General features: G+C 38.5%; 2 protein-coding genes across 3 annotated transcripts in view; one reads left to right on the top strand and one right to left on the bottom strand.

Moving 5' to 3' along the window:
• The first annotated feature begins 259 nt into the window (after positions 1-259).
• On the top strand, positions 260-21,990 carry LOC139137472 (uncharacterized). The gene is made up of 2 exons (XM_070705596.1): positions 260-1,004; positions 17,196-21,990. Exons 1-2 carry the CDS (start codon positions 569-571, stop codon positions 18,767-18,769), a joined length of 2,010 nt encoding a protein of 669 aa, XP_070561697.1. The 5' UTR covers positions 260-568; the 3' UTR covers positions 18,770-21,990.
• LOC139137471 (uncharacterized) overlaps positions 20,023-26,707 on the bottom strand; it is a 144,654-nt gene continuing 137,969 nt past the window's right edge. For both annotated transcript variants that reach the window (XM_070705591.1, XM_070705590.1), the window contains exons 21-23: positions 24,975-25,015; positions 24,305-24,510; positions 20,023-23,646 (exon numbers count right to left, since the gene is read on the bottom strand). In XM_070705591.1, coding sequence (XP_070561692.1) covers positions 23,620-23,646; positions 24,305-24,510; positions 24,975-25,015 — 274 coding nt within the window. In that variant the 3' untranslated portion in view covers positions 20,023-23,619. The remainder of the gene's footprint in view (positions 23,647-24,304; positions 24,511-24,974; positions 25,016-26,707) is intronic.

Raw genomic sequence — 26,707 nt, 5'->3', positions numbered from 1 at the left:
CGAAAATAAGCAACGAATTAACGGTCGTTTGACTGCATGCCACGACGGCGCATTGTTTGGCGAGTTAATATTTATCTTTTAAACATTTTATTTTCATAATTTTCGTCGGCTGTACTAATCTTCATTTCCACAGGGTTCGTTAATGTTCGACATTATTCAGCGCCCATGATATCCGAGGGCGGGACGTTAAGTTTCCGCCCAGATGGGGGCGTCGTACTCTATTTATTTAAATATACCGACGATCTGACTGCTTTATTGTAAGTATACGTGCTCACCGACGCCCGACCATTTCAGAACGACTGTGTAAAAGAATAGGCTGGCGTCTTTCTGGCATTTGAATTATTCAGTGACAAGCCATGACAATCAAAAGATAGCAGTTGATTTTTTCACCAGTAATTAATACAGAGTATGTTGGTAAGGAATGTTGCGTAAGCCGCGCCGTATTACTTGAATGGAAAGTGCTAACAACGAGCATTACCCGGTCAACCTCATCAAGAGCAACATGTCCTGGTGAGTAAGTCCAACTTTGTACGCTTGCCGGCTGTGTATGGTTTGACGGAATACAAAAATGACATCATTTAGGAGAGAAACACTAGCTTCCTTGGCCATCGTCGAAAGTTTGCGACGTGGAAAGAAACGTTCATGTAAAAGCCTCGCAAGGACTCTCACAAAAACGTTCCTGTCGCATGTTGGACCTTTGCTTGTACTCATTTCGTACCTGTGCGCCGGAGCCGCTACTTTTCAGTATGTTGAAAAAGGCGCGTCCCAGATGGAACTTCAGGAAATCGATAAGCTACGAAGAGATATCGTTTCGGACTTGTGGAACCAGACTTCGGTCGGGGAACAACTTTGGCGGATTAGGGCCAACTACTGGTTTGAGGTTTACACAGAAAGCGTGGAGCACGAAATAAACCACGGGTTGAAGGCGACAGGCCTGCCGGTTGAGCGCCACTGGACTATTTTAGGTTCACTTATTGTGTGCATCACCATCGTGACAACAATCGGTAAGGCTGACACCAACCAGTATAAATGCACCACAGTTCAAAAGCACATTGCAGTAAAAACCACATCAAGGCTAGCTTCTGCGTACAAAGGTTGAAATATTCTCATGAGATGAAAGTTGCAAACTTCAAACTTGTCCTCGCATAAAGCGTACAGTCGTCAAAATGTCAGGCAGGCTAATATATCATAACGTTTCCTGAGAGTACAGTGAAAGATCTTAAACGTAATTTGTCTAATTCTGTAAATGAGTGTGACATTAAAGTTAAGGTCTAAGACAAGGGTAATTTACTCTTACCATAAACCTTGAATATATTTGCCAACAAACGTTCTGACCTAACGCAGGGAAGCAAGGCTGTCACACGCCGATTGAATATAAAAGAGAAATAACAACATAAACAAAGGATAACCAGATCGAATGAAGGGCAAAAAAATGCAGACAGGTGAAAATGAATATTTAAAATGCGTGAAATGTAAAATTTTACCGAGTTTCCATTAAGTTTTGTCGATTCGTATGATTTCTCTTGTGTATTATCCTCTATCTATACTCTCTATGACAAAACATTAACAATACATCCTAGCGAGACTATCCCCCACCTCTCTCTCTCTCTCTCTCTCTCTCTCTCTCTCTCTCTCTCTCTCTCTCTCTCTCTCTCCGGCTTTCGTCTATGCCACGTTGCGACAAGTCAAATAGCGTAGTCTACGACCTTTAAGAACACAGTCCCCAATAGCAAACGAAGTGCTCATTTTCCGCGACAGAAACCATTATCTATACGAGTTCACTAATATTAGAACATGAATTAGTTATGGTGCATGACGACTGACATAAAAAAACGCTTCTTTACGGCATTATGTCTCATGCACACTTATAGACGATGAAAATCGGTCACGAAAAACAATGTACGTAGACCGCACTATACTTTGCGCTTTTCTCTAGCTAAGGAACATAAAACGTACAGTTTTCATTCGGACATATTTGCGTAGTTGAACAATTGCGTTCTCTTTCCCAGCACTGAGCAAGACAAATGGCTTTGTCATTTTACAGGGTCATTTTGGAAAATGACTAAGCCTCGACCATGCATATCGTATTCGGGTTCATATCATGGTTGGATGAAATTCCAGTATCGCTTCGCTCTGTTGAAACTAGAGTGCACCTTACGAAGGTTTTTCGTATCCCCCATTTTACAATACTTCTCTGGTCCGCTACTTGTGTGAAGACATTTTGAAGCTCTGTGGAGCAAAGGAAGTCTCAACCTTCACGTCTTGCTGAAAATACATAATTGAATTGCCCCCGTAGATTTAACACTGTTTATCGCGCCAATTCTCAATTAACAAATTCTCAAAGACTATGAAATGTTACAGATACTGTGACTTTAAACGTTTAGAATGTTTGGCTTTCTGTGGGACACAATCAGATCATATTCAATTGGTTGTTCGTGGTTCGCCACATGACACCATAGGTCAAGGACTCTTGCCATGGCGTTGTGTCTCTACCTACCTACCTACCTACCTACCTACCTACCTACCTACTATACCTACTTTACCTACTTCATCTATCTATCTATCTATCTATCTATCTATCTATCTATCTATCTATCTATCTATCTATCTATCTATCTATCTATCTATCTATCTATCTATCTATCTCTTTATCTTTCCGTCATGTTGCTATATTTCTCTATCTAAAATACCTATCTTCGGACCCACCTATCTTCCGATCGAACCATTGATGAATCGATGAACTAATCTATTTCAAATGTAAAATAAATATTCATTACAGAGTCAAAATACACGCACGGGCACACTCTTAAACGTTTATACATTATTTCTGCATTTTTTATCTATCGACTTATTTTTATTAATTTATTTATTTGGTCTTTACTTCGACAAATAATAGAAATTCGTCAAGTCGTGAAACAATTAGAGATAAATGAAAAATCGACTGTTTTTTCAATAATTTAAAAACTAAGTAAAATTACAGTCATTAAATTTCATATCGTCACATGCACACACACATATACACACACACTCTCACAGACACACACACACACATATATATATGCTCTATATATATGCTCTCTCTCTCTCTCTCTCTCTCTCTCTCTCTCTCTCTCTCTCTATATATATATATATAACATATGCTATATTTCCCCATGTCTTTTCATTATAATCTCAGAGAACAGAATTCAGAGGGATTCACTCTATATGGATTTTACTGTGTATGGTTACAAGGATTCAGCTATCAGATGCTCCTAGCAAAGTCCTTGAAGACAAATAGATGAAAAAGTAACTTTCCTTGGGCATTGTACTCTTAAATGATGACTTAATTATCGGTATCATCCCACTGACTCAGAAATAGTCATTCATCGGCCGTTGAAAGTAGAGGTCATGACCTATAGCTACTCAGGTATGACATACAACCGTCGGCGATGTAATTTCTTGTGTACACGAGATATTGCTCATCGCAGTACGTAAAAATTGTTTACAATCTGTAGGCGGAATCCGACAAGTCGTTTCAAAACCGATTCTGACACAGCTTGCTTTACGTGTGATACATTTATTGCCCTAAGAGGATATACGTTCTTATACATCGAAGAGAGCGAAAGTACCTAACCCCGTGTTTCGTGATTAAAACAGCCAGGCTTCTGTCTCGCCTTCCGATCTATGTACATTTACAAGGTTTTTTCGAAACACTACCACCACTTACGATGGTTCAAGATTGTATATTCCCTTGGTTGTTTCATTACCTGAAAGTTTGGCACGTGGCCCACAAAGCGAACAGATTGAGGCTGAAAAATAGCAAGCTGTAAAAAAGCAACAAACCAACCATCGCAATAATTGTTGATATTTGAGAAGAGCAAATAAAGACATAATAACCAGATCGCTTGCATTCACGGGCCACTGGAGTTACCCGATACTATTTATATTTACGTGCGTGTAAGTGTGTCATTCTCTCGCTCTGGTCAAATATCAGATAGTGGGTTGCAAACCGCCTGGGCTTTGGTTAAACATGACAGCATGCTCAGAAGAGAGTCATAGTTCTTAGCAACCTGTTTTTTTCTTTTTCTGACGTGCTTATATGAAATTAAAAAGTGACTCATCATTGTCTTTAATGTCATCGATATCAAGACACGAATGTCCACCCATGAAATCCCTCTCTGAGCGTTAGCTTGGGCAGTTTCTGAGAAACAGAATTGGCCCAATGCAAATGTTGCTTCCGGCAATATTTGTTTAGATTGATCGAGTTAAATGCGCCTCGGGGACATATTTTGTTGAATGCTATTTTTGACAACCACGTGCGTGGGTTCATTTTGGATCTCATGAAGTAAATGAATTTTTTCACCTGCTTATTTTTGTGAAAATATAATCTTAATTTTTCACCTAGAGATGGCAGCCATTTGAATTTCAGGTGTCGGTAAATTGTGGGTCATTTTTTTCTATCATAACAAATTTTGCGAAGAGACCCCTGATTTTATTATTGGAAAGGGTATGGTTTAAAGTTTCGTTGCGGCAAGCTTCAGTAAAAGCTGAAGTCTCTTATTTTGAGGCGCGTACTTTTACATATGATAAAAGGTGAACAATAGGATGCATAGCTCAAACCGTAGACCCTGGAGGGAGATGCATTGGATACCTATACACTCTAACTGTCGCAAACTCGCGGACAATTAGATATTATTCCCTAATATTTTTCTTCGTTCAGCGAAGGAAAATACGAGTGACGTAATGACCGTGTCACCACGAGTCGAAGACGAGTGGTGACACGGTCATTACGTCACGAGTATTTTCCGAGCTGAATGAAGAAAAATATTAGGGAATAATATACTTATCACATGCACAAGCCAAGAATTCGTTATTTTTTGCAAAATAAAATAAGTTTTCCATGACGATTCCGCGTTTAAACTTTTGAACTACTTTAGGAATAAATATCAGTACGCCGTGCACAAGTTGTCAATCATTTCCAGTCGTCCGTCATGTGCACTTGGGCTCACGTTCGTTCATGTGTTGAGCAAATGACAGCTCTCGGTCTACATGTAGGCTACCTTCCGCAAAGTTATACTCTATTTCAAAGATAGCATAGTCCTAGAAATTTATCACAGACGAAGATACGCTATTTTTCGGGAACAAATATCGACTGAATCTCGACGGCGCGAACACTGTAAACGTCGCGCCTGACCCTGTTTGCAATGCGTACGGAACCCATGGTATACGCGACCAGCTTCGAGTTCGTTGTTTCCGCAAATTATTCACGTAATTCCTTCGGAATATACAGGCGGTACACTCTTGTGTTTACATTGTTCGGATTAGTAATGTCGTAGTCTGTGAAAATATCGATTTCATTACATGACTTTTGAACGTGGGAGAAACATCGGCCACCATGTTGTTTGTTTACATATTTACGAGCACACCGAGATCGACAAAAAAAGGTCCGACGCACCAAAATTGATGACATAGACGCGGTTGTCATGACGTAGAACGACCAGAGAATAAATCCCGTATTTTTGTTCGGAGACGACAAACTTGGCTTGTGCATGTGATAATGTTATTATTTAAGACAAGGAAGAAAGAATAGAATATAGATGGACAGGCTTTAATATTTCGTACTGTGCCGTACATGTAATAAATAAGATGTGGTTTAAAGCAGTAAAATTACATAGCAGGCTTCATTATATTTAAATATTTGGATAAAAAGCCTGTCTAAAAGAGAGCTATAGCTGTAGTGTGTGACACGTTGACGACTGGCGCAAAACTGTTCTCCGCGTTTATGACGTAAACATTTTGACAATGTCGGAAAAGACTTGTTCACGCAAAATGCTAGCAAGACCAACCAATCAATATGTATTGTTCCCCAGGCACTGTTAAACAGACGATAGCCAGCGTTGACACTGACAAGCAATATTTTTGAAATGTTGGCAATTTAATTTTAAATATCAAAAAGATGCATTTTCCTATCGCGTTCATGTTGCAAATTTCTTTACATCTCCTATACCTCTAGCTTTCGTTCTGTCTGTAAAATACATACTTTTCGAATGACCATGGTGTCATAGTGAGAGGACGCGCCTATCTAGGGGACAGATATTTTGACTCTCAAACATTTTCAATTCTTTACTGATCTACCACTTGTGGGGGTACATTTTGAAGCTCTTTGAATAAGAAAAAGCTTCAACGTCTTAGTTTTTGGAATCGAAAAATTTTCTTTTTCTCCATAGAGTTAACACAGGGATGGCGGCCATTTTTTAATTTCAAATATTGGTAAACCTTTGGTAATTTGTTTCTCTAGTACCAAAATTTGCACTGTGACCCTCGATTTTTATTCTTGATTTTGAAAGTGAATGGTTCAAAGATTCCTTGAGGAAAATTTGAGCGAAAATTTAAGTCTTTTACTTTCGAGGCGCATACTACCTTAATAACACAGGACAGTATAATTATATGCAATATCAAATATCTTTGTTTACAACTGAACTGTCGTTGATATCAGAATCGTTTTGCAAATATTAAAGATCCATGGATATTGTACATTTCATGGGCTTTTGCTGTGTATTGCAATATATTTGTTGAGTCTACTTTGTAATATACTATTCGTACGCATAAAATGGTGAAAAGGTCATCAAATATCATAGCTATTATCCATGTCGGGCGCAACATCACAAATAGAATATATAGCGACAGTCAGTCATTTAGAATTCGCAAAGGCATTATTACCATCAGTGTTGTCTATGTGTCACGGAACATTTCGGAAATCATCGGTCGGTGTTCGCTCGCGTCCTTGACGATTGCAGCAGGTTTTCGCGGTCAGGGTATCGCTTACCACTATCGATGAGCTAGGGGTCATTGAAAATGCTATAAGTTGACTCATCGAACGAGAGAAAATTAAGTGTAATCATTAGAAGCAACACGGGCAGGAGACCAACAAGCCAGGCGTGAAATCTGACTGTGTCCCGTCATTTTGTAATCGAAATTGCCGTGTTGTGCATTGAAATGTAACCAATGGGTTTCACCTTAGAAGACTTAAATGACTGTAATGTTATCGCTTTTATGTATTGTTCATTGATTCCTTTTCACATTAGAGCACGAGCAACAACTGTAGTAATATCTATATTACAGGTACGGGTGCTACAGTGCCCTGGAGACAGGTCTTATATATGCGCATGCCCCGTAGTGTTACGGATCTCTTTCTGTCATACTGGGTATACGGAGACCGTCGATGATTAAAACACATGAATTGCACATGAAATCTTAGAAAAGTTTGCGTTAGACCTGATAAATCCTAATTTTCCTCTAAACAACAGTTTTGAAGTCAGCGAATATGAAACTATGATTTAAACTTCCCGTATTTCGATAAATTGCCGAAATATAGGCTTGAGGAAGTTTTAACTGCTTGCAGGGTTTTGAACAAATAATATTTCAAAACAAACTCCGCAAGATGATTGAGAATCATGCATACATATGTTTTTCAACAGTGCGATTGTCTTATTTGGTCATTTGGAATTATCGTTCGATCATCACATAAATAATGTGAAACACTCCTCCTTCTGAATAGTCTGTTCAACTTGTCGTACGCATATATTCATTATGCATGACCCCTGACCCCTGTCATGTTCATTTCAAGAGAGAGTGCATTCGTAGTTTTGGAATAAAATAATCAACGACTGTCATGCTGTGAGTCTGCATTGCACTAAATAAATGTTTGTATGTTATGTAGTCATGATTCGACCGAAAATGTTTGGAATACATCTTAATAAGTGCATAAACTAACTACGACATTAATATCCCTTTAACATGATCTGGCCGTCCTATTTCAATATGGCGGACGTGCAAGATTAAACAGTGATTGCTGTCTTTGTTCTGATATTGCAACCCAACATGTCTGCCTGTAAATGATTGTGTGACCATCTATAAAACATAAAAGTAGAGAATAGACAAACCTCTTACCTGTTTATGTGACTTTTGTTCGTACGGCTTTTATTAAAACACCGATTTGAAAGGATAAACTTATTGCTATGTTTACAACGATTAATAAACCCATATGAAATGTATTGCATTATATTGCCTGGGTGCTTTCAGTCATTACGAAAGTGAGAAACGAGTTAACATGAATTTTTTTATTGCGAGTCTAATAAAGGTGCAATGTGCCCGGAGTTTAGCTATTCACATCGCTGACATTACTGGAATATTTGGTGTTTTTATTCATAGTCTAATGCTTTACAATTTACTCTAATGCTATACATGAACACCAAAAACGTGTGATTATTAAATAAAAGTGTATTTATGGATACCAAAGTGTCCACAATGTTTTATCTATTTGACGTGTACCCCAGAAAACTTACAACACGTAAGCCATGACAAAGGATTAGCTGTGTACACCATTTCATACTAAACAAAATGTTCTCATTTGTTGTTAATGGTTGTTCGTTTGGAAGAGGTTCAGGACTGTGTGAAGCCTCACGATGGATGGATACCCACACTTCTTTCTAGGCTAACAATGGACAATTGTCTGATAGCTGTTACTCCTTCTTGGAGGTCACATTTGTTTGTTTGTTTGTTTTTTTCTTAAACTGAAAGGCGTGTTCTAGTTGTGATTTTAAAATCGATGTAACCTATACATGTTAACAGAAGTTGTATGTATTTTTCTTGGTATATAAAGACCAGACGAAAACTTTAAAATTCGGTGGATGTTGAGAGTAAACTGCCAGGCTGCTTCAACAATTATGTACTTTGGTAAAATCGAGGTGGTAGGAGCGGATCTGAAGACAAGTTTAGAAATGGTGAAACAAGTGCGCGAAGTAATCAAATCATTACAACGTTAGCATTTCTCTAATAATTTAGAATTATCCGAACGTGTGCGATGTTATGCGATGATCTTTTCAAGAAAACTAAGACAAATTATTTTCTGCCTTCTCATCGATTTCTCTCATAAATCAGCAAAACGTTTTTCGAAATTTTAAGTGCCTCCCCTCCGCCCGCTGACAACTCGTTCGCAAGTGCCCCCTCCTCTGCACAGTTCCCTTTCATCATAATCTATACTCAGTGGCAAAAATATTCGTCGATCCGAGATCCTTGACCACCAGCCTGTTTTCCTTGACCACAATGATTCACCATTGTACCTATCAGGCATCCTGCTGATCGCTAGCTTGACCATTTGATACAGGATAACTGTTGGGCCGATGAGTTTGGATGTCAGAACCGTTGTGTCCGCCATGACCGGGACCACGATACTGATACTACGGGGAGCGCAAACGACTATAAGACTGATACTGTCACAGTCCCTCCACCCACGTGGGTGGAGGGACTGTGAATGGATTTACTGTCTTGTAGGTGTGCTGAAATATTCGACCAACTGCTTCATGAAAACTGTAATAATATCAGCTAGTTACGATAGATTTGCTGTTGTTGTACTTCCACTCCCCAGTCTTTAGAATCACGTCAAGGGAATATCAGGACTTTCAAATTCGTTCAACACGTGTTTGGTCTACCGCTTGTGGGGGCTCATTTTAAAGCTCTTGGAGTAAGAAAAAATTTCAACATCTTAGTTTTTCGAAAACAGAAAATTTTATTTTTCTCCATAGAGTTAACACAGGGACGGCGGCAATGTTGAATTTCAAAAATCAGTAAATAATAGGTTATTTGTTTCTCTGGTGACAGAATTTCAATGTACGGCGATCCTGAATTTTATCGTTGATTTGGTAACAGTTTGTATGTAATTTTCATTTGGGAAAGTTTGGGCAAAGTTTAAGTCTTTCAGTTTTGAAGGGCGTGATACCTCAATAACATAAAAATCACATGAAAAGGGCCTGATGTATTTTTTTCCTGGTAATATGAGATGTCCTAAATTTGCAAGCAGGTTAGCTAGACACCCTCTTCCATTTGGTCCTCTGTGAATAATTAGATGAAACATTTAACTGGCTTTCCACTATAGCTGCCCCTTTTCTTGCCCGCATGCCTATAACATTTCGTGTTCTCAATGCATACGAACCACACTGTGCCGCTCTCCAGCCCAGCCACGTACATTGCAGCGACAGCCTGCATCAAATATGATTGCGTGTAAGCTTCTTTGTCAGGCACCAAAAATAACAAACTTTTTATAATTTGTTGGACGGAAGCTGGTACACGTTCGCGACACTTTGGTAAAATAACATGGGTGTGTAATTTATGATTATTATTAGACTGTCTATACAGATATATTCAAAGCTCCCGCATGCAACAATGTGTCTCTATTTAAAATTAAAGTTCGGATGCTGACTGTTAATGATATCCTTCATCAGACGTTCATCAGAACACTGGTGGATGTGAAAAGACACCGTGTTCCATGTGTGTCGGGCAGTGTTCGAAAATTTTTCAGCCAGCTGCCAAAAATTCGCAGAACTGACCGGTCTTTCTGTCAGCATTGTCATTAAGTAGTTGTACTAAATGTTTACATCCTGATAAACATGCAAAACGTGGGCAAGTTTCCGTTGTGTATTCGTGTCGCAAATAAATATATACTCACTAACAAGAATGCGTGCATACGTACATATATACAAACAAACCAACAAATTAAAAACAAACGACTAACATACATACATACATACATACATACATACATACATACATACATACATACATACATACATACATACATACATACATACATACATACATACATACATACATACATACATACATACCCATCCACCAACCCACCTACCTACCTATACCTACCTACCTACCTTACTACCTGCTTACTTACCTACCTACATATACACACCCACACATACAGACACACATACATACAGTCACACATACAGTCACACATACGTACACATATGCATACGGGATATACATCTGTTATCACGTCATTCAGGTCGTCCATATTGCTGGAGTAGATCACTGGTGCATGCAGGAGTCTGGTTGTGAATAGTTGTACTCGTTACCGTAGCGAACTGTAGTCAATGTCGATTGGGAAATTGTGTGCATTTTCTGGTACTAGTGATAGTTCAATTCGATTAATTCTGAATGGAACTCACAGGAAAATAATCACTTCTAGCTACTCCTCCATAGTGTCATCCACTCTCATAAAATTTGTGAAAACATGTAAAGAAAAAAAAAACCTGAATCGATTAAAAAAACAAAAAACAAAAACTATGTCAAACGATTAGACTTCATTAGATTACACCAAGGGGCCGCGGAAAAGGAACCATTAGTATGTCATTATGTTATTTGACACCTGCACTATAAACAAAATAACAAACAAATAAACAAAATAATCATCAACCAACTTAACGCATACAAAAGGCTAAAGGGAGAAGGGCCCGCTTTTGGCATTATAACAATTCTGCCTTCTTCAGGGGCAAAAAAAGGAGAGAAATGCCCCCAAAAGATAAAATGTTCACTCAAATAATGATGAAAGGATGAATAGGAAAATACAACCTTGAGTGAACTGTGAGCTTTACAATGCGCGGGAGAAGGAAATACTCATTTTCATATATTTTTGAGAGGAGCCAGCTTTGTTTATTCTGTATAGCTTGTTGGAAGACAGAGTTGCAGGTGTATGTTTTCGGCCGCGCTTTTGGCATGTCTAAATATACCCAAACTGTACAACCAGAGACCCTACGTCTACGATGCAACTGAGTTCCCAAATGATAAAAAAAACTGAGTTCCCAAATGATAAAAAACAAAAACAAAAAAACGATTATAGCTCTAGAGACACCATGTTTGCCATCTGAAACTAGCATTTAAGAATTAAAAAGACTATATCATGCACATGACATTGACGGCGTACACTTGATACCAAAATAATAACCTGTTCCTTTTCTCTCAAGATCTGACGCACGAGGCTGGGGTTTGCCCGCTTACCTTCTGATGTGTATAAATAGTTCATTTTGCAATTTTCATACAGTTCTTCTCAATGCAAAACCAATTGCAATTGTAAACGTCTAACGAACATTGTAAAGCTTCCAAATTCTCGACGTGCTAGTATCATTGGTCAAAGTAATATCAGTGAATGATTATTTACGCTCTTGTTACGTCAACAATTAAATAATGACGGAATCTCTCCCCGCCCCCGTCCCCGCCCAATGTGCTGAATTTGCTTCAAAACCGCGGCAAACAAAAACATTTTCTATACCATGGGAATATATGCTACGTACCAGGTTATAATAGTCGTTCGGACAAGCTGTAAACCTGGGTTTACAATAGACGGATGCTTTTCTTGGCACTGATATCATACGTGATCAATATGATTTTATTCTAGGCGACGTTTTCGCTTAGGCCATTTCCAAACCATGGTTTAGTCCGAACCAATAGTTATCAATGGATATTGTAAACCCTTTTTAGAGGGAGTTGGGGTGAACGGAATTAAAAAAGAACTCCTTTTTATTTGTACATTAACCTGCTGTAATCATATCGGTAGCCACCAGATAAATTCTCTGCCCCTTCCCTTTTCGGTGAATTAAGTTCCGATGACCTCTCTTTCACTGTATTTCAAGGTTTGGAATAACATAATGGACTAACAAAAATCGTAAACATCATATCCAGCGAATTCGACCTCGCTCCTTCAAAATATTTGCATATGCAACAAACAGATCACTCTGTAGCCAGTATTTATTTATCTGTTTATGTTTTCGTCGTCGTAAACGGACCACATTGGTGCGGTCAGTTCAAGGCACTTGGAAATTTTAATCTCTCTTTAACGTGCTGCTGTACCTTCACAATTTGCGTAACGTCCACTATTTTATATTTGTACAGTTCAAGGTCGGAGAGTCACGGCGGTAATAGCACGGTATACTGTCCTTGTACGCATAATTGTAAAACATAGTGGTCAATTTGTGCTCCACTTTTTCCGTTCTGTTTTTGATTCCACCGCAACTACCTAAAAACGCGCGAAAGCTAGAAAACATACAGACGAATAAAACTCTTTACAAAACAAAGATAGCTATGTCATATCTATACTTGTTGATGTTATTCATCCAAGCCGTTAAAGTAAACTGTCGACCATGTTCCATTTTTAGAGCTAAACTAATTTTACTGACAATATACATACAACTAAGATGTAAACGCGCTAAAAGGCCGTCTGATTTATGGCTGCCTGCGGTTTGTGCACATCGAAATGAAAATGAGAAAATTTTATGTTTGTAGTGGGAAATTGCCAAAATGCTAAAAATTAGAGGTAAAATCAAGTGTTAACGATATAAATCTGTTCTGATCTGACGATAAAAGAAGAAAGGATTTTATCTTTTACTGCGCCGCAGGGAAATGTTTCATAATTTGAATATCCCATATTGCTCTGTACAGGTCAATATTGTGGAGACATGGGCGGTGTCACAAACAGACGCAGAACACATACATTTTCATTGAAAGTTAAAGATGACCCCAGGCCATAGTATATCATTATTATCCACCACAAGCCTGCAGGAATTCCGGTTCCAACAGAACGAGAAGTAGACCTAAATGCGTTGATAAGAACGGTTGCAAAGGGCACTGTACGTACCCTTTAGAATAGATTGTACAGTGTGTTAGTCTTTTTTTGTTTTGTTTTGCTTGTTTGTTTTCACGCAGTTGCCAATAGCTTGCTATTAGAGAATCTACGGCTTTGCAAACCCTACGCCCCCTTTAGGTTTGCACATAGACAGCAGAGAAACCTCCACTTGTCAACCAGAAAAAGTCGTCTATTAACACATGAACATGCACGTGCTTCTGCCGCATCCATGCCACACATTCCGCTAAAACAAAGGATTGTAAAGCTACGTAAAGAGGTTGACAACCATTGTTCATTTCATTAAAATTATAATTATATACAAGTATTTGACCTAGTCTAATATTTGAAAACAATAGATCCATCGTGATTGTCTTCACAGGATATACAAAAAATATTACTTTAGAGAATGTCTGATCTCATTATATAACATAAGGAGCTAGAAACTAAAAAAAACCCAATAACATTAACTTATATTGCTAAGATCAACGTATTGTCTTAGCTGAATCCCAGTGATGTGCATATCATATGCAACACAATTGAACAGCATATGGTGGAGGAAGTACTCCCCCAAACCATAGACCACCGTAGACCCGCGAGAAGTTTTTCTCGAGGATCTTTGCCCAAACACAGAGGTGTTGGAAGTGATATTTCATCGTTTCATACTGACATACAAATGGTATCGTACTGTTTGATGTAAAATGGATTGCGATGGACACAATTGGAACTAATTTTTGGACAATGCATCTACAGCTGTAACTCAGATTACGAATGGATCGCGGTATAAATAAACCCTCTGCACAAACGCGCACAGAAGGACGTGAATTTCGCGTACGCGTTTTTATACATGGGATTGTTTGTACTGCCATCACGTGATCTTTTGGGCGTACTTAGTTTATAGAACACATTGCGTCTTTTTATTTCATTCTGGAGTAGAACCATTACACGATGGTGAAAGGCGATAGACATCGACGCCTTTGCAGTTTCATGTCGTTTTTTGCTATATTGGCGGGTCTTTGTGTATGAAAACGATGATAAACTAACACTTTCGCTGTGCCATACGCATAATGAATCTCATGAAATGATCCAAAAATAGTTCCATTCGTTGAAGTATGTTATTACTATTCAAAAGTCACACCATGACAGAGACGAACAGTTCAATTAACTACTGTCTGGGGTCCAATTTAAGAGGTGCTGGATAGCACCATCGTTGGTGGCGCCCTATCAGTGCAACAGCTAATACTTGATCTTATGACGATGATTGAGGAATTCATAACGTTTATTCAGCAGTGTAAACTTGCTTGGGTTGTGTGTGTGTGGATTGTGTGTTTATGTTAAGCACGTGCCTCGTGGATTGGTATTCTCTGTACAAGCCTCGGCGTGAGAAATGGCTCCCTTTTCACTACTGACATACGTTGAACATCCTCATTCCGTAGTACAAGAATAACTTTTGACCTTGAATAAATACGTCACGATGACGACATCAAATTTGGGCACATTTTTTCTGTCTGTACCTTTGCTAATGCATTCATAATTCCGTTAACTGTATACACTGTCGGGTCGTTGTAACGTTCGGCGTCGTGCCCTTGTTGATCTGAGTACTATAAGGCCAAGAAAAATAAAAAGTTTGTTTCTCACCCTAGACATATTGCAAAAATGATGCGGTGACGCGGTTTTTTTCCCTCTATTTTTTTTTATTCTTCAACGGACACGAACGCGCAAAAAATGAAAACAACACAGGAATGCACGCAGAGATAAATGCACAGCGATGTTGCTTCAGTATTTTTGTATAGCGACAGTTCTGCGGTTTGACTTTTAGCTCAGCAATGCAGTTTTGACAGCTTAATATAATAGTGACATATGTGTAAAGTTCTGAATGGAATATTAGTTTCAGTTATTTTCTTTACAGTTCTGTTTTATATGGCACTGTGTTATGCACTATCGTCACGTATTTTTTGCGGGTTTTTTTTTTTTTTTTTTTTGGTTTTTGATTTCATTTTATTTCCTCATGAGCAGAAATGTTGACGCGGCCGGTCTGAATTGACGAGCGCGAGGATGAGAAACAAAATTTTCATTTGTCTTGGACTAACAAATTTTTTGAATGTAAGCTTATCTTTGTGCGCACCGTAACGAAAAGGGGAGGGAGTCTTAAAAGCAAATTGCAAAATTAATTGTTCTTATCTTTTCATCGCTAATTTATCCGTGGATCCCACAAAAGTGAATTCTCATCGGGGAAACCATGTATATCCTTGTCCGGTAACATTAATATAACTTTTTTTGCGAGTTGCACTAAATCACCGACAATCGTCTTCTTTTCGCGATGAACTGTTTTCAACTTCAGATGATGCAATATCGAGTGAAATGACACAAAGTGATAACTACTGTGAGTGTGAACAAGAATACATATAATCTGCACACCTTCAATGCTCTCCATCATGCACCAAGGGCTACCGATGATGGTAGTTTGTGACCTATGGTGGCGCTCTGGCTTTCCACCCTGCCACAGATTTCTGACAGGTGTTGATTTGACTACATGTTCGCAAAACAAAGGAAATGAAGATGGTTCGGTTATTTAATGTACAAGATGACTGTGCTTGTATCAAAATTAAGGAACAGTCTGAACCGAAGATGTAGCTTTCATAAATCACGCTTTTGCCCTCCTTATAGTCCGTCCGCCCACAAAGCAATCGAATCAGCTGCCACGATCAGATTTGTTCAAGTAAGGTAGAATGCGCCTTGGGCACACATATTGGGAATCTCAATTCTTTTCTGCTCTACCACTTATGGGGGTTCATTTTAAAGCTCTTGCGAACGTCCCTTTTGTTCGAAAATCCAACATTGTATTTTCTCTATAGAGTTAACACAGGGAGTGGCGGCCATTTTGAATTTCAAATATCGGAAAATTTTAGGTACCGGTAATTTGTATTTCTAGTACCAAAATTTGTGCGGTGACCCCCGATTTTTGTTATTGATCTTGAAAGAGAACGGTTCAAAGATTCCTCGACGAAAGTTTGAGCAAAAGTTTACGACTTTCACTTACTACCTTTGACGGCGCCAGAATTAACACTATCCAGAGACATACTCTGGAACACTTTCTAAACACTTATGCAAAACTGATGTCAAATCAATACAAGATGAGAACTAGATTGGTATTCATGGAAGGTGGTTTTACACATAACACAGGCATTTTACTCAGAATCGCGTTTTTTCGCAAAGATTCATTCAATTTTCATTCAATTAATTAATTAAATTTAATAATTGATTGGGTTCACCTTAGCATGAACAAGCAGTCGCATGTTCGATTAGAAAGAAGACGTGGTTTGGGAAGAAAGTCCAAACGTTTGGTATTAATGATTAAAACATCGGGTTATTTGAATAAATATGCATAACTTTGAACTTCCTCTCTCCGATCATTCTTCCAGTAAAGTATTACTACACTAATACACTTTAATTTCTCTGCATTTTGAAAATATAGAGTATGAGGGGTTTTCATGTCATCTTTGATAAGAAATATTGCTCTGAAAAAATGTGTTGGTTAAGTGCAACAAGACCTGAAGCAAATCATATTGATGACCGTAGTCTTGGTATTAAAATTTATGCTAATGATGCTTTATCAAGCTGGAATATTCGTGTACCCAGCATTTTTCTGTGTTTTGATTCTAATTTCTTTCATAGGCGTGTTGTAGTACAGATCAGGAGCAAAAATTCAGTTCTTTTGGTAATGTTTTCTCTTCTTCAACCGTTTCAGGTTATGGTCACGTTGCCCCGGAAACGAGCGTTGGCCGTTTATTTTGCATTTTCTACGCTCTGGTCGGAATACCTATGTTCTTCGTTGTCATGGCGGATATCGGAAAACTCTTCGCCCAAATGTTGACGGCCATCTGTCTCTTCATCCGGCGAAAGCGCCGCCGTATCCGTCAAGAGTTTTTGGATCGGTCGTATAGAGCAGGATTCACCACGCATTACGGGAGGAAGCTATCTGAAATGCCCCTGACCAAGGTCACCGGTATGACTGATTACATGAATCCCCAACTGGAAGTCAGCTCGAAATCATCCGAATCCGGTGACGAAGCTTTACACCCCGGCAACAGACGGAAAAAATCGGAAGAATGCATCAGACTATACAGAGAGAATGTGCTAACCGGAAACATCGTCATAAAAACTGACGAAAGGGGTAGGCGACATAAAGTAATTCGCGGAAATTCCAGGACCCATGCAGACAATCTAAGGGGTTGTGACGGAAGGGTATGTGGAGAAAGAACTGGGTGCTGTAACCCCAATGAACACACATATACTTCTGCAGAAACGTCTCGAAATGACGAAGATTTGTATTCGGAAATTTTGGATCGACAGCCCGTCGAAGAGACAGCGCCTGCGCCCTCAAGATTCAACGACCGTCGTAATAAATCGGCGAAAAGAGCCAACGATGAAACGGGTGATGAATTTGTGACCTTAAAGCTACCTAAGAAAACAATTTCTCGCTTATTGTCCGAGTCTCGCGGGACTACAAACAATGGAAACTGGAAAGACGTTTGCCTTGGGGAAAAACTTGTCATCAAAGTTTTCGAAGCCCTTGGCGAAAAAGGGAGGACCTCGCACATGTGCTGCGATGTTTGTTCGTTGTTGTTTGAAGCTACTGCGAGGCAAACCAAGGCCAGGCGACCTTCGGTTACATTCGAAACGAAGGAGACTTCACAACTTCCATACTTTGGACGAGACAGTTTCAGTGCCCAGAGATCGCAAACACATAACTCCATTCCACGAGTCGAGGATGATAACCCTAGGCTACACAGAACGAACACAAGAGGAAACCAAGGACTTGCTGATTTGGAAGTGCGCAACGTTGGCAACCGCATGTACATGCGCGTCAGCCAATCAGAGAGCATCAGACGGCAATCTGCTTCTTCGTCAGACACCGACAAAACAAGTGAAAGACGAAGGCACTCGCAGGAAGCGGATGATGAAGACAAGAACTACGAAGTTCCAATTTTTGTTGTAGTCGTGGTTCTGCTCCTTGACACTGTAGCTGGTGCGTTATTTTTCTGGTATTGGCAAGAAGACTGGACTCTTTTGGACTCATTTTACTTCACTTTCGTTTCTCTAACCACCATAGGATTCGGCGACATAATACCCATGTTCGGCGACGACCCGTCTTACTTGTTCGCCCTGGGCTTGTACCTGTTGGTAGGGCTTTCCCTTGTTTCCATGGCCATCACACTCGCCCAGGAACGATTCATAAAACAGACTAGACGGGTGGCTCTATGCTTGGGCCTTATGAGACAGTCTACGGACGTTGTCGAGGGGGAAGAAGAAGACATTTAATTTGTGTCATGTTGCTCAAATGTCTTTTGCACTCCGCAGACCCTCATTAGCCACTCGGCCATAATATTGGCCACGGTCACTCCATGGTCTGGCCTCTTAGAGATCTTTATGGTTCACTGGATTGATTTCTACCAAAGTTCAGGAAGAAGTCAAACCCTGACGAACCTGGCCTATTTGTAAGTTAAAGCTTCACAAAACCTTCGATGTAGTTTTCCAATTTTTTATTGTTTCTGGGAAAAACTGTTTCTGCTTTCAAAATCATGTTGAAAAACCCGGTGTTCAATTTGTCTGTAAAACCTATATGTGTGCAAAATAATTATTGACATCTCGACTAGAATTCATCTGTAAACATAATTTTACTACGCAGTTCATACTGTACACGGTGCGCCGCGTTGGCGAGGCTAACACTATGTATTTCAACCTAGATAGGCAATATAAAATGAAATAAACCATTGGAAAGGCTATAAAATATTGAAAAAAGTTGACAAAAGTCAGTCATTTTTCTTGGAGAGACATGATGGTTATTTCCTACCGGGCCTACTTTCTTAATGCTTACTTGCCTCGACTGAAATTGCATAGAATCGCTGTTGGCTTTTATAACGCTGCATCATCATCTCAGGTTATATGAATTTTTCATATTCATCATCAGGATTTCCCATCACCCAAATAGTTCAGGTAGTTCATGAAGCTCAACGGCCGTGGAGGCTTTGAGTATGGCCAATAGGGCTGGCCATTACCTCACACGCTTGATTTTCAACTTCAAGCAAGGGAGTTGAAGTTTGTTTGTTTGTGTATTTCATTTGTATTTCACTCAAAGTTACAACAATCAACAATTTTTGTATTATAATATTCTTCATCACCTCTCATTCTCTGTAAAGTGTGCGAACCACCGTTCCCATCAAATCCTACGCAATTGCAGCACACGGTGCTACCCCGGACCATCATTTATTCCTAAATTCAGAAGAACACGTAAAGACTGCGCAAAACTTGCTTTTTTAAAACTTATGCACTCTAAAGAGACATTGGGCATTAGTTTTGTGTTCAACCCAATATCCGACCCAAAGAGATATCACATATTGTTTTTAGTGACGTTATATATTATAACCCAAACGAGCGACTATGGACCAGAGGGTAGGAGACCATTTGCCCGACGTTAGAGGGTACATAGCCCTAAGGGTACGTAGTTCCTTGTGTGGGCTATAATGTTTTTATTATATGTCTCTCTTACACAGTTTTCACTCGAAATGTTTGGGTTTATTTGTAAATGACAATGTGTTTTATTTCCACATTAGATGAAATTCCGTTAAAATATAACGATTTCCATCGTCGAATGGCGCATTGCTCTATTTAAAGAACAGATGTGAGTTTTCCCTATTTTTTGTGAATAATTTACGAAACACCGGATTTCATAAAAAGATGTACAACATGACATTGAACATTTTTAATCCGGAAGTTGTCAAGTTGAAAACAGCTCCGGTTCGCTTGCAGTCAAATGGTGACTATGTGGCCCGCAACGTCATCAAAAAGTTAGCATTGAATCTCATGGAGCAAGCAACGTTTAAGAAGATATCACATATTCTAATAATTTTGGGAACATGATATAAAATATGCAACAAATAATTTCCATGAGGAGTGTTTATTCTATATTGAAACGATTCGGGAGCAAATAGTTTACAAGAATAATAATATTATTTTTGAAATGTTTTGTCATGCAATATTTTTTTGTTGTTGCCGGTTTGTATTTACACACCCTGATTGGTATTTCTAGCTAGCCGTATCCATATTTGATGAGTACGTTTGCACCATGTCTGAGCCAAAAATATAAATTGTTCCGTTCCGATAACATGGGTTTCAAAAATAGTGTAGGTAGGTCGGCAGGAATTGTTTTTCCAAATTATTTTTAAATATATGCATTTTTCAGGGGTTCAGGGCGGTCAAACACTGGCCACAACATTTCCAGAAAAATGTATCATACATATAATAGGAATAAAATCATAAAAGACATCCTCATTCAAGCAAAGATCAAATGCCAAGTAACGAACGCGTGATTTTTTACGGTTTTTTTTCTTTCTTTGTTTACTTCCGTATTTACGTAGCTCTAAAACGTTTAGGGTCGGCAGGTAAAAAATAGGGTAGGTCGGGTTATCGGCGCGGCACAATTTTTTTTATTTGGCCTAATGGCTGCAAGCAATATTCACGCCCTCAACGGCGACGAAATGTTCAGTTGTACGGTAAGCTACGTAAGGCTCATATTTTCTAGAGTTATGATTATCTGATAATCACAGAATGAGAGCGATTGCCACGTTATATATGGCATGAAACTATGCATGAACGATACTGGTGAATATTTTGCCACTCGCACGTGCAGCGTCTAAGGACGCTTGTACCAAGTTCTCTGAATATCATTGACCCTATGACTTCTCAAAACAGTATAGTAGCTATATAACACCCATAGTTTTGCAAATTAAATATTTTCAAGGATTTTTTTACGAGTTTAGGAAACGAGTAGGCCAACAGGTAGAGCAAGATTTTTGTGCAGTGTCTAGGCCGCTGTAGCGTATTGGTTGACTCAATATCAAACACACACTAATCGACTTTTTCAAAGCAGTCAATTAGCCTATATAATAACCATAGTTTCAGGCTCCTTAAGTTGCTGTGAATAATGACAATCTATCAATCAGCTATAACATTCCGAGACGCTACACATTAGTCCCTATTTTGTGCAACTTGTTAGTTTTGTGTAGAATGTTATCCATACATCTCGTCTCAGATATATTTTTTACATTAAGGATACCTATTTACGTGAAATTGTCATTTCAATATAGAATTTTTTAGCCCAATTAACATTATTTTTGTAAAACAATTAATCACAAGGTTTTTAAAGGGGAGGGAAATAGAACCACCCTTTCAATTATTTCTAAAATAACGAAGGTCTAGACGGTTACCTGTATAATTACAAGAAGCATTAGCTAATCCCTTTAAGTTTTGCTATGACGTCACTTTGACGCATGCGTAATCTTTGAATACTGTGATCTACATGCTGCACGTTGACATACAAAGTCAACAAAATCCCTCATTTGATTTTAAAAGTACGGGCAACTCGAACCCTTGATCAATTCCCGCAGTTCGCAGTTGTGTAAAATATTTTACTGGCTATAATTTCTGTATTATTACTTGTAAAATTACTGATTACAATTTTCAATAAAGTCACTGGTCAAGTACTTCTTGTCGAGAACAACTTCATGACGCTGTTTTGCCATACAGTTCACGATATTTGGCACATCTACACTGTCATTGGTGTACACAAGCCACATGATACACACGACTGAGAATTTAACATATATCACCAAAGAACAACTTACGAACAGATACATATTGCATGAGGGAATATTTTCAGAGTCGTCCTGTCCAGGCAATACTTAATACTGCATTTCAAAAAATGTTTCTTGTTTTACCTGTCTGCCTTTATCAGAGATGTTTATATCAGTACAATGACCGACTATAGACCTGGACCTCAACTGAGACTTTGCTTACAAAATGAGATAACTATACATTTGAGATTCAACTCCCGATCAGATAAATTTCGACAAGATTTCAATCATGGTAGTTACCGAGTAAAGTTCAACGAGTGTTTTCACTCTGAGCCGGGCACAGGATAAATTGACCTTGTACTCCCCCCCCCCCCCACAAAAAAAAATTTCATCTACATTTGACTAAAGTACATCTGAAAGTATTGCTATGTCAGAAAAATCGGTGAAGTCAGCGATTTTGAAAAAAAAAATAAATTTGTTAAAACTGATCACAAAATTAAGTGATAAAGTATAAACTGTAAAAGTTAACAGGCTATTTATCTCAGCCGGGACGGCACAAAGCTCTAGAGTTTAGTGATTCAGAGACAGACTGATGAGTGAGAAATCCTTTTGCCTGCAGGCTTGAGGTTGATCCTTGCAAAGCTCAGAGAATAAATCCAGCATGTGAGTGTGAAGGTCTTGAAAGGTCTTCATGAAATTGACACAGTTTAAGTTTTCCTAAAGTCTGCCTGAAAATCTGTACCATCCCGGTATTTATACTTAAGTGATTATATAAGGTATCAGAACAATCTAGAATTTCTATTGATATGCTAATTGCTGTTCTAAAATATCTTCACTTACAGTAAACATGAATTTCAAGAAAGTTCCAAACATGACTAATTGAATTCAAGGTCATGGAGGAGAATGACTTTAATAGCCTTTAAAATGTTCTGGACTAATTAAACCCAGGTTATTGCTGGGGGAAAAGACCTACATAACAGTATGAAGTAGATCTATGGAAGATTTACAAACTTATTTGTCGAAAAAGATTCTAGAAACCCCATCCATTGTTAACGTCGTGTAGGTACATTGGAGGCCTTATACTGGTCACCAACGGTCTTGTAACAACCGCTCATGTATTTTGGGTTTCAGTCATTTAGTTTTTCCACAGTCATTTAACGTTAAAGTTTGATTAAAAAGAAAAATAATGTAAAATAACGTTTTAACGGTATATTTGCTTGACTTGTATTGGTAGATGTACCCGTGCTGCAATACATTTTTGTTCTTTTCCTCTAAAAATCGATTTTTGACTGTGATTACTCAGCAAAAACTAAATGAGCGAAACTTAACGAACAAGAATCTACGTCCAGTTAATTGCTGCAACAATTTTCGCAGCCAAAACTCTCTTCTCAATATGAACAGCCATTGTCAAACATTGGCTTTGTGGTCAAACACTGAACGTTTACTCTGACCAGCTGCTGTAACAGTCACTGTGGTAGACAAGATACTCTTCGTCAATTCTTTCCACATAAGTTTCCTTTAGACCAACAAGATGCAAGTTTAAAAACCGCCCATCTTGAAAAATCCCTGCCGAAAAAAAAGACGAACAAGTCCGGTTTTCATCTGCATTTCAAGTCATCGAGCAGAGCCTTTGTAAAGTCTGAGTGATTTGGACCCTCTGATATAAGATACCGCCACGTACCAGATTGTCCATCAATGACACAAGAAATTACCTAAAAGATTCGTTCACCAAACTACACAGTCCCATTTTGAATCCCTTGCAATGCTCCGACTTTCCCAGGCAAATAACCAGAAATTTTGATCAGAGTCTTTCAGATGTACAGCCACCACATATGTTGCATGGTGTGACAGCAACATCTCGTAATATTTAAATTCTTGCCAAGAACTAACCCACTTGATATTCACCACAAGAAATTTGCTTGACCATGATATTTTAGAGGGGCATTTGCCGTTATTTTTAATTTGATAAAAAGTTTTTATCATTTTTCGTCCGGAAGTAAGTTTTTCTAAGTCGTTTCTCTTGGAGAAGAATAAGTAAATATGTTGTGCAGAACAGAAATAGTAAAAATATTATCAAAAGTTACACGTATATCGTCTCTTTTATTTATTGCATCATATCCAAAGTCTTGACAATGTCAAGTTTTGAACGGCTAGTGAGCCGAGACGATGGCAACATTGATTTTGATGTCGTCTATTTAGTTTCTTGCTATGTCTTTAGGTTTACCTTGTTACAGATTTCAAGTCCAGAAATGTTGTTCACCAGACCAGTTGCCGTTGGCCTTTCATCAGGGCTGTTTCTCCAGCAGTGTCGCATCATACCGTAGATGTCGTCTGTGCAGCGGGCAGGCTTGGGCATTCGATATCCCTCGCATAGTTTTCTACTTAAAAAGTCGGGGTCCAGCGGTTGAAACTCGGGATAGGGAATATCACCTAAGAGGGTTGAATTGCACGCATCAATTTTTTAAACACAACGGAAACCCTTACAACTAGACAGACATGTATAAGAGGTGTGGGTTCGTGAGCGGCCGATAAGAATACCATTCAGTGGTTTTAGAGCGACGTGTTATTTGAAATAGAAAGAACGGCATACTATCCTTGAAATTGCAAAATCACCCAAAATTTGTTTTGGCGATGTTAACAGGACGAGTAACACTGCATATTGTGACAGATCAAAGAGCTATTTGTCAGATCAAGTTTAATAACTCTTGGACAGCAGAAAGGGAAATTGCCCCTAAGAAGTATCCATTTTCACAAAAGAGCACTAAAGACTTCATTTACTCTGAAGTTGCAGAATAAATCCGCACAGTAGCGCACCAGAAAAGCATTGGAAAAATTTAAATCTCTGAAAACCTGAACCGGGGCACATTCTATCTTGCATTTCATGAAATACATACCTAGTGTTGCCATCTCCCATAACAACACTCCATAGGCCCATCTGTAGAAGCAAGAAGTGAGTCTGTAAAATCTAAGAACATTTTGTCCATGAACTCGGATTTTTGTATACTGAACATCGTTCACAAGAAAGTGACTGAAGGCACGCATGTATGTTCAGACCTGGGTCTGAGACGTTTAACATTTAAGTGTTGCTGAGGATCACGTTATTTGAAGCTCTGATCAAAACAACTTGAAACTTGACAATCATACATTTCTTAGAAAGAAGGAACGACATTTCGGCATATTTTGAAATGTCAACCAAGTTACGTGACTAAGAGATTATATTTTCTCGTCAAAATCACGTAGGGAAAAATAGGATATTTCAACTACTGGACGAAAATTCATTCAAACTCAAATGTTATTAAGATACAAAATAGCTTTAACTCTCGTGTAACAAACACTGATTAATTAAAAATTATTAAATTTTAACAATGTTTTCCTTCAAAACCCTAAAACTCCAGCTATTTTTACATTTCATAGATCTTTTCAAACATTAATTCGTTATGTCAAATAATTTTAGGGTATAGAATCTTATGTTGAGTAATAATTACTCTTCTGAATATGCAGTAAAACAAAAAATTGAGTTTAGAAGTTAAATGTATGATTATTGGCAGGAAAATTTCTATTTTCGGTCACTTGACCATATGTGTAAACATTTCTCCTATTCTATCTGTAAAAACGTAACAAAATGAACAATTTGACTAAATTACAGTCAAATCTGACCATATCTCTTGAAATAATACAAGTTTGTTTAATTCAGGTATATTTGCAAAGTGACCCATGCCTTAACACCGTGTACATCGTAAACAAAACGACCATATAAGCTGTTGAGTAACAGAGAGAATGTTAGAATAATTGTACTCGACTTGTGCATGATTGTTTAGAATAATATACTTTTAGCCAACCATGTAATTATGACCGTTTGGCATAACTGCAACTAGCCCTACAAGGAATTCAAGATGTCCATTCTAAAGATCCGAAAACGATTCGGAGTCACAGGCTTTAGTTAAAGAGACAAAAGCTGCAACTGTTTATACCATTTTCGATGTTTTTGTTCCTGAAAGCAATCGCATCTTATTTCCTATCCTTCCTTAATTGAGTTCGCGCCTCGTAAATGAAAGACTTTAACCTTTTGCTCAAACTTTGCTCAAGTAATATTTCGACCATTCTCTTTCAAAATCAAGAATAAAATTCGGGTGACACCATGTAAATTTGGGTACTAGAGAAACAAATTATCAATATTTACCTATATCTAAAATTCAAACTGGCCATCTTCCCCAGTACTATCTCCACAGGGAAAAATAAAATTCCCGATTTTCACAAAACTTCGCCAGCGAAAACTTTATTTTCTCCGTAAGGTTCCGAGTCAAAATGAGTCCCCCCAGAGGTAGGCAAAATAAATATTGTAAAAAATTGAGAGTTCGAATTTATGTCCGGGTACATCCCGTGGCGGAGGTATTGTCCGAGAAGGGTACTGTGGCGTCAATCCTGAATGTTTAGATGTACATGTTTTGTAAAAAATGTAATCTTATTACTATGTACTCTGACATAAATCCCAGTATTTTGTGAATAGACACGTTATTATACACCTTTTTGGTCAAATTTTACCAGAAAAGGCAACATTAAAGCGTTTTAGGATGCTCGTCGCGCATTGCACTGAGCGATCGCGAGCAGACTGGGATTGCTTTCAGCG

Source organism: Ptychodera flava, chromosome 7, assembly GCF_041260155.1.
Source record: "Ptychodera flava strain L36383 chromosome 7, AS_Pfla_20210202, whole genome shotgun sequence".
In the NCBI taxonomy this organism is placed as follows: Eukaryota; Metazoa; Hemichordata; class Enteropneusta; family Ptychoderidae; genus Ptychodera; species Ptychodera flava.
This window is presented reverse-complemented; position numbering and strand designations above follow the sequence as displayed.

Excerpts from the sequence above, each read along its gene's own strand:
- LOC139137472 (XM_070705596.1), top strand. The coding sequence starts at position 569 with ATGACATCATTTAGGAGAGAAACACTAGCTTCCTTGGCCATCGTCGAA. Across the intron at positions 1,005-17,195 it reads CACCATCGTGACAACAATCG|GTTATGGTCACGTTGCCCCG; the intron begins GTAAGGCTGACA and ends CAACCGTTTCAG.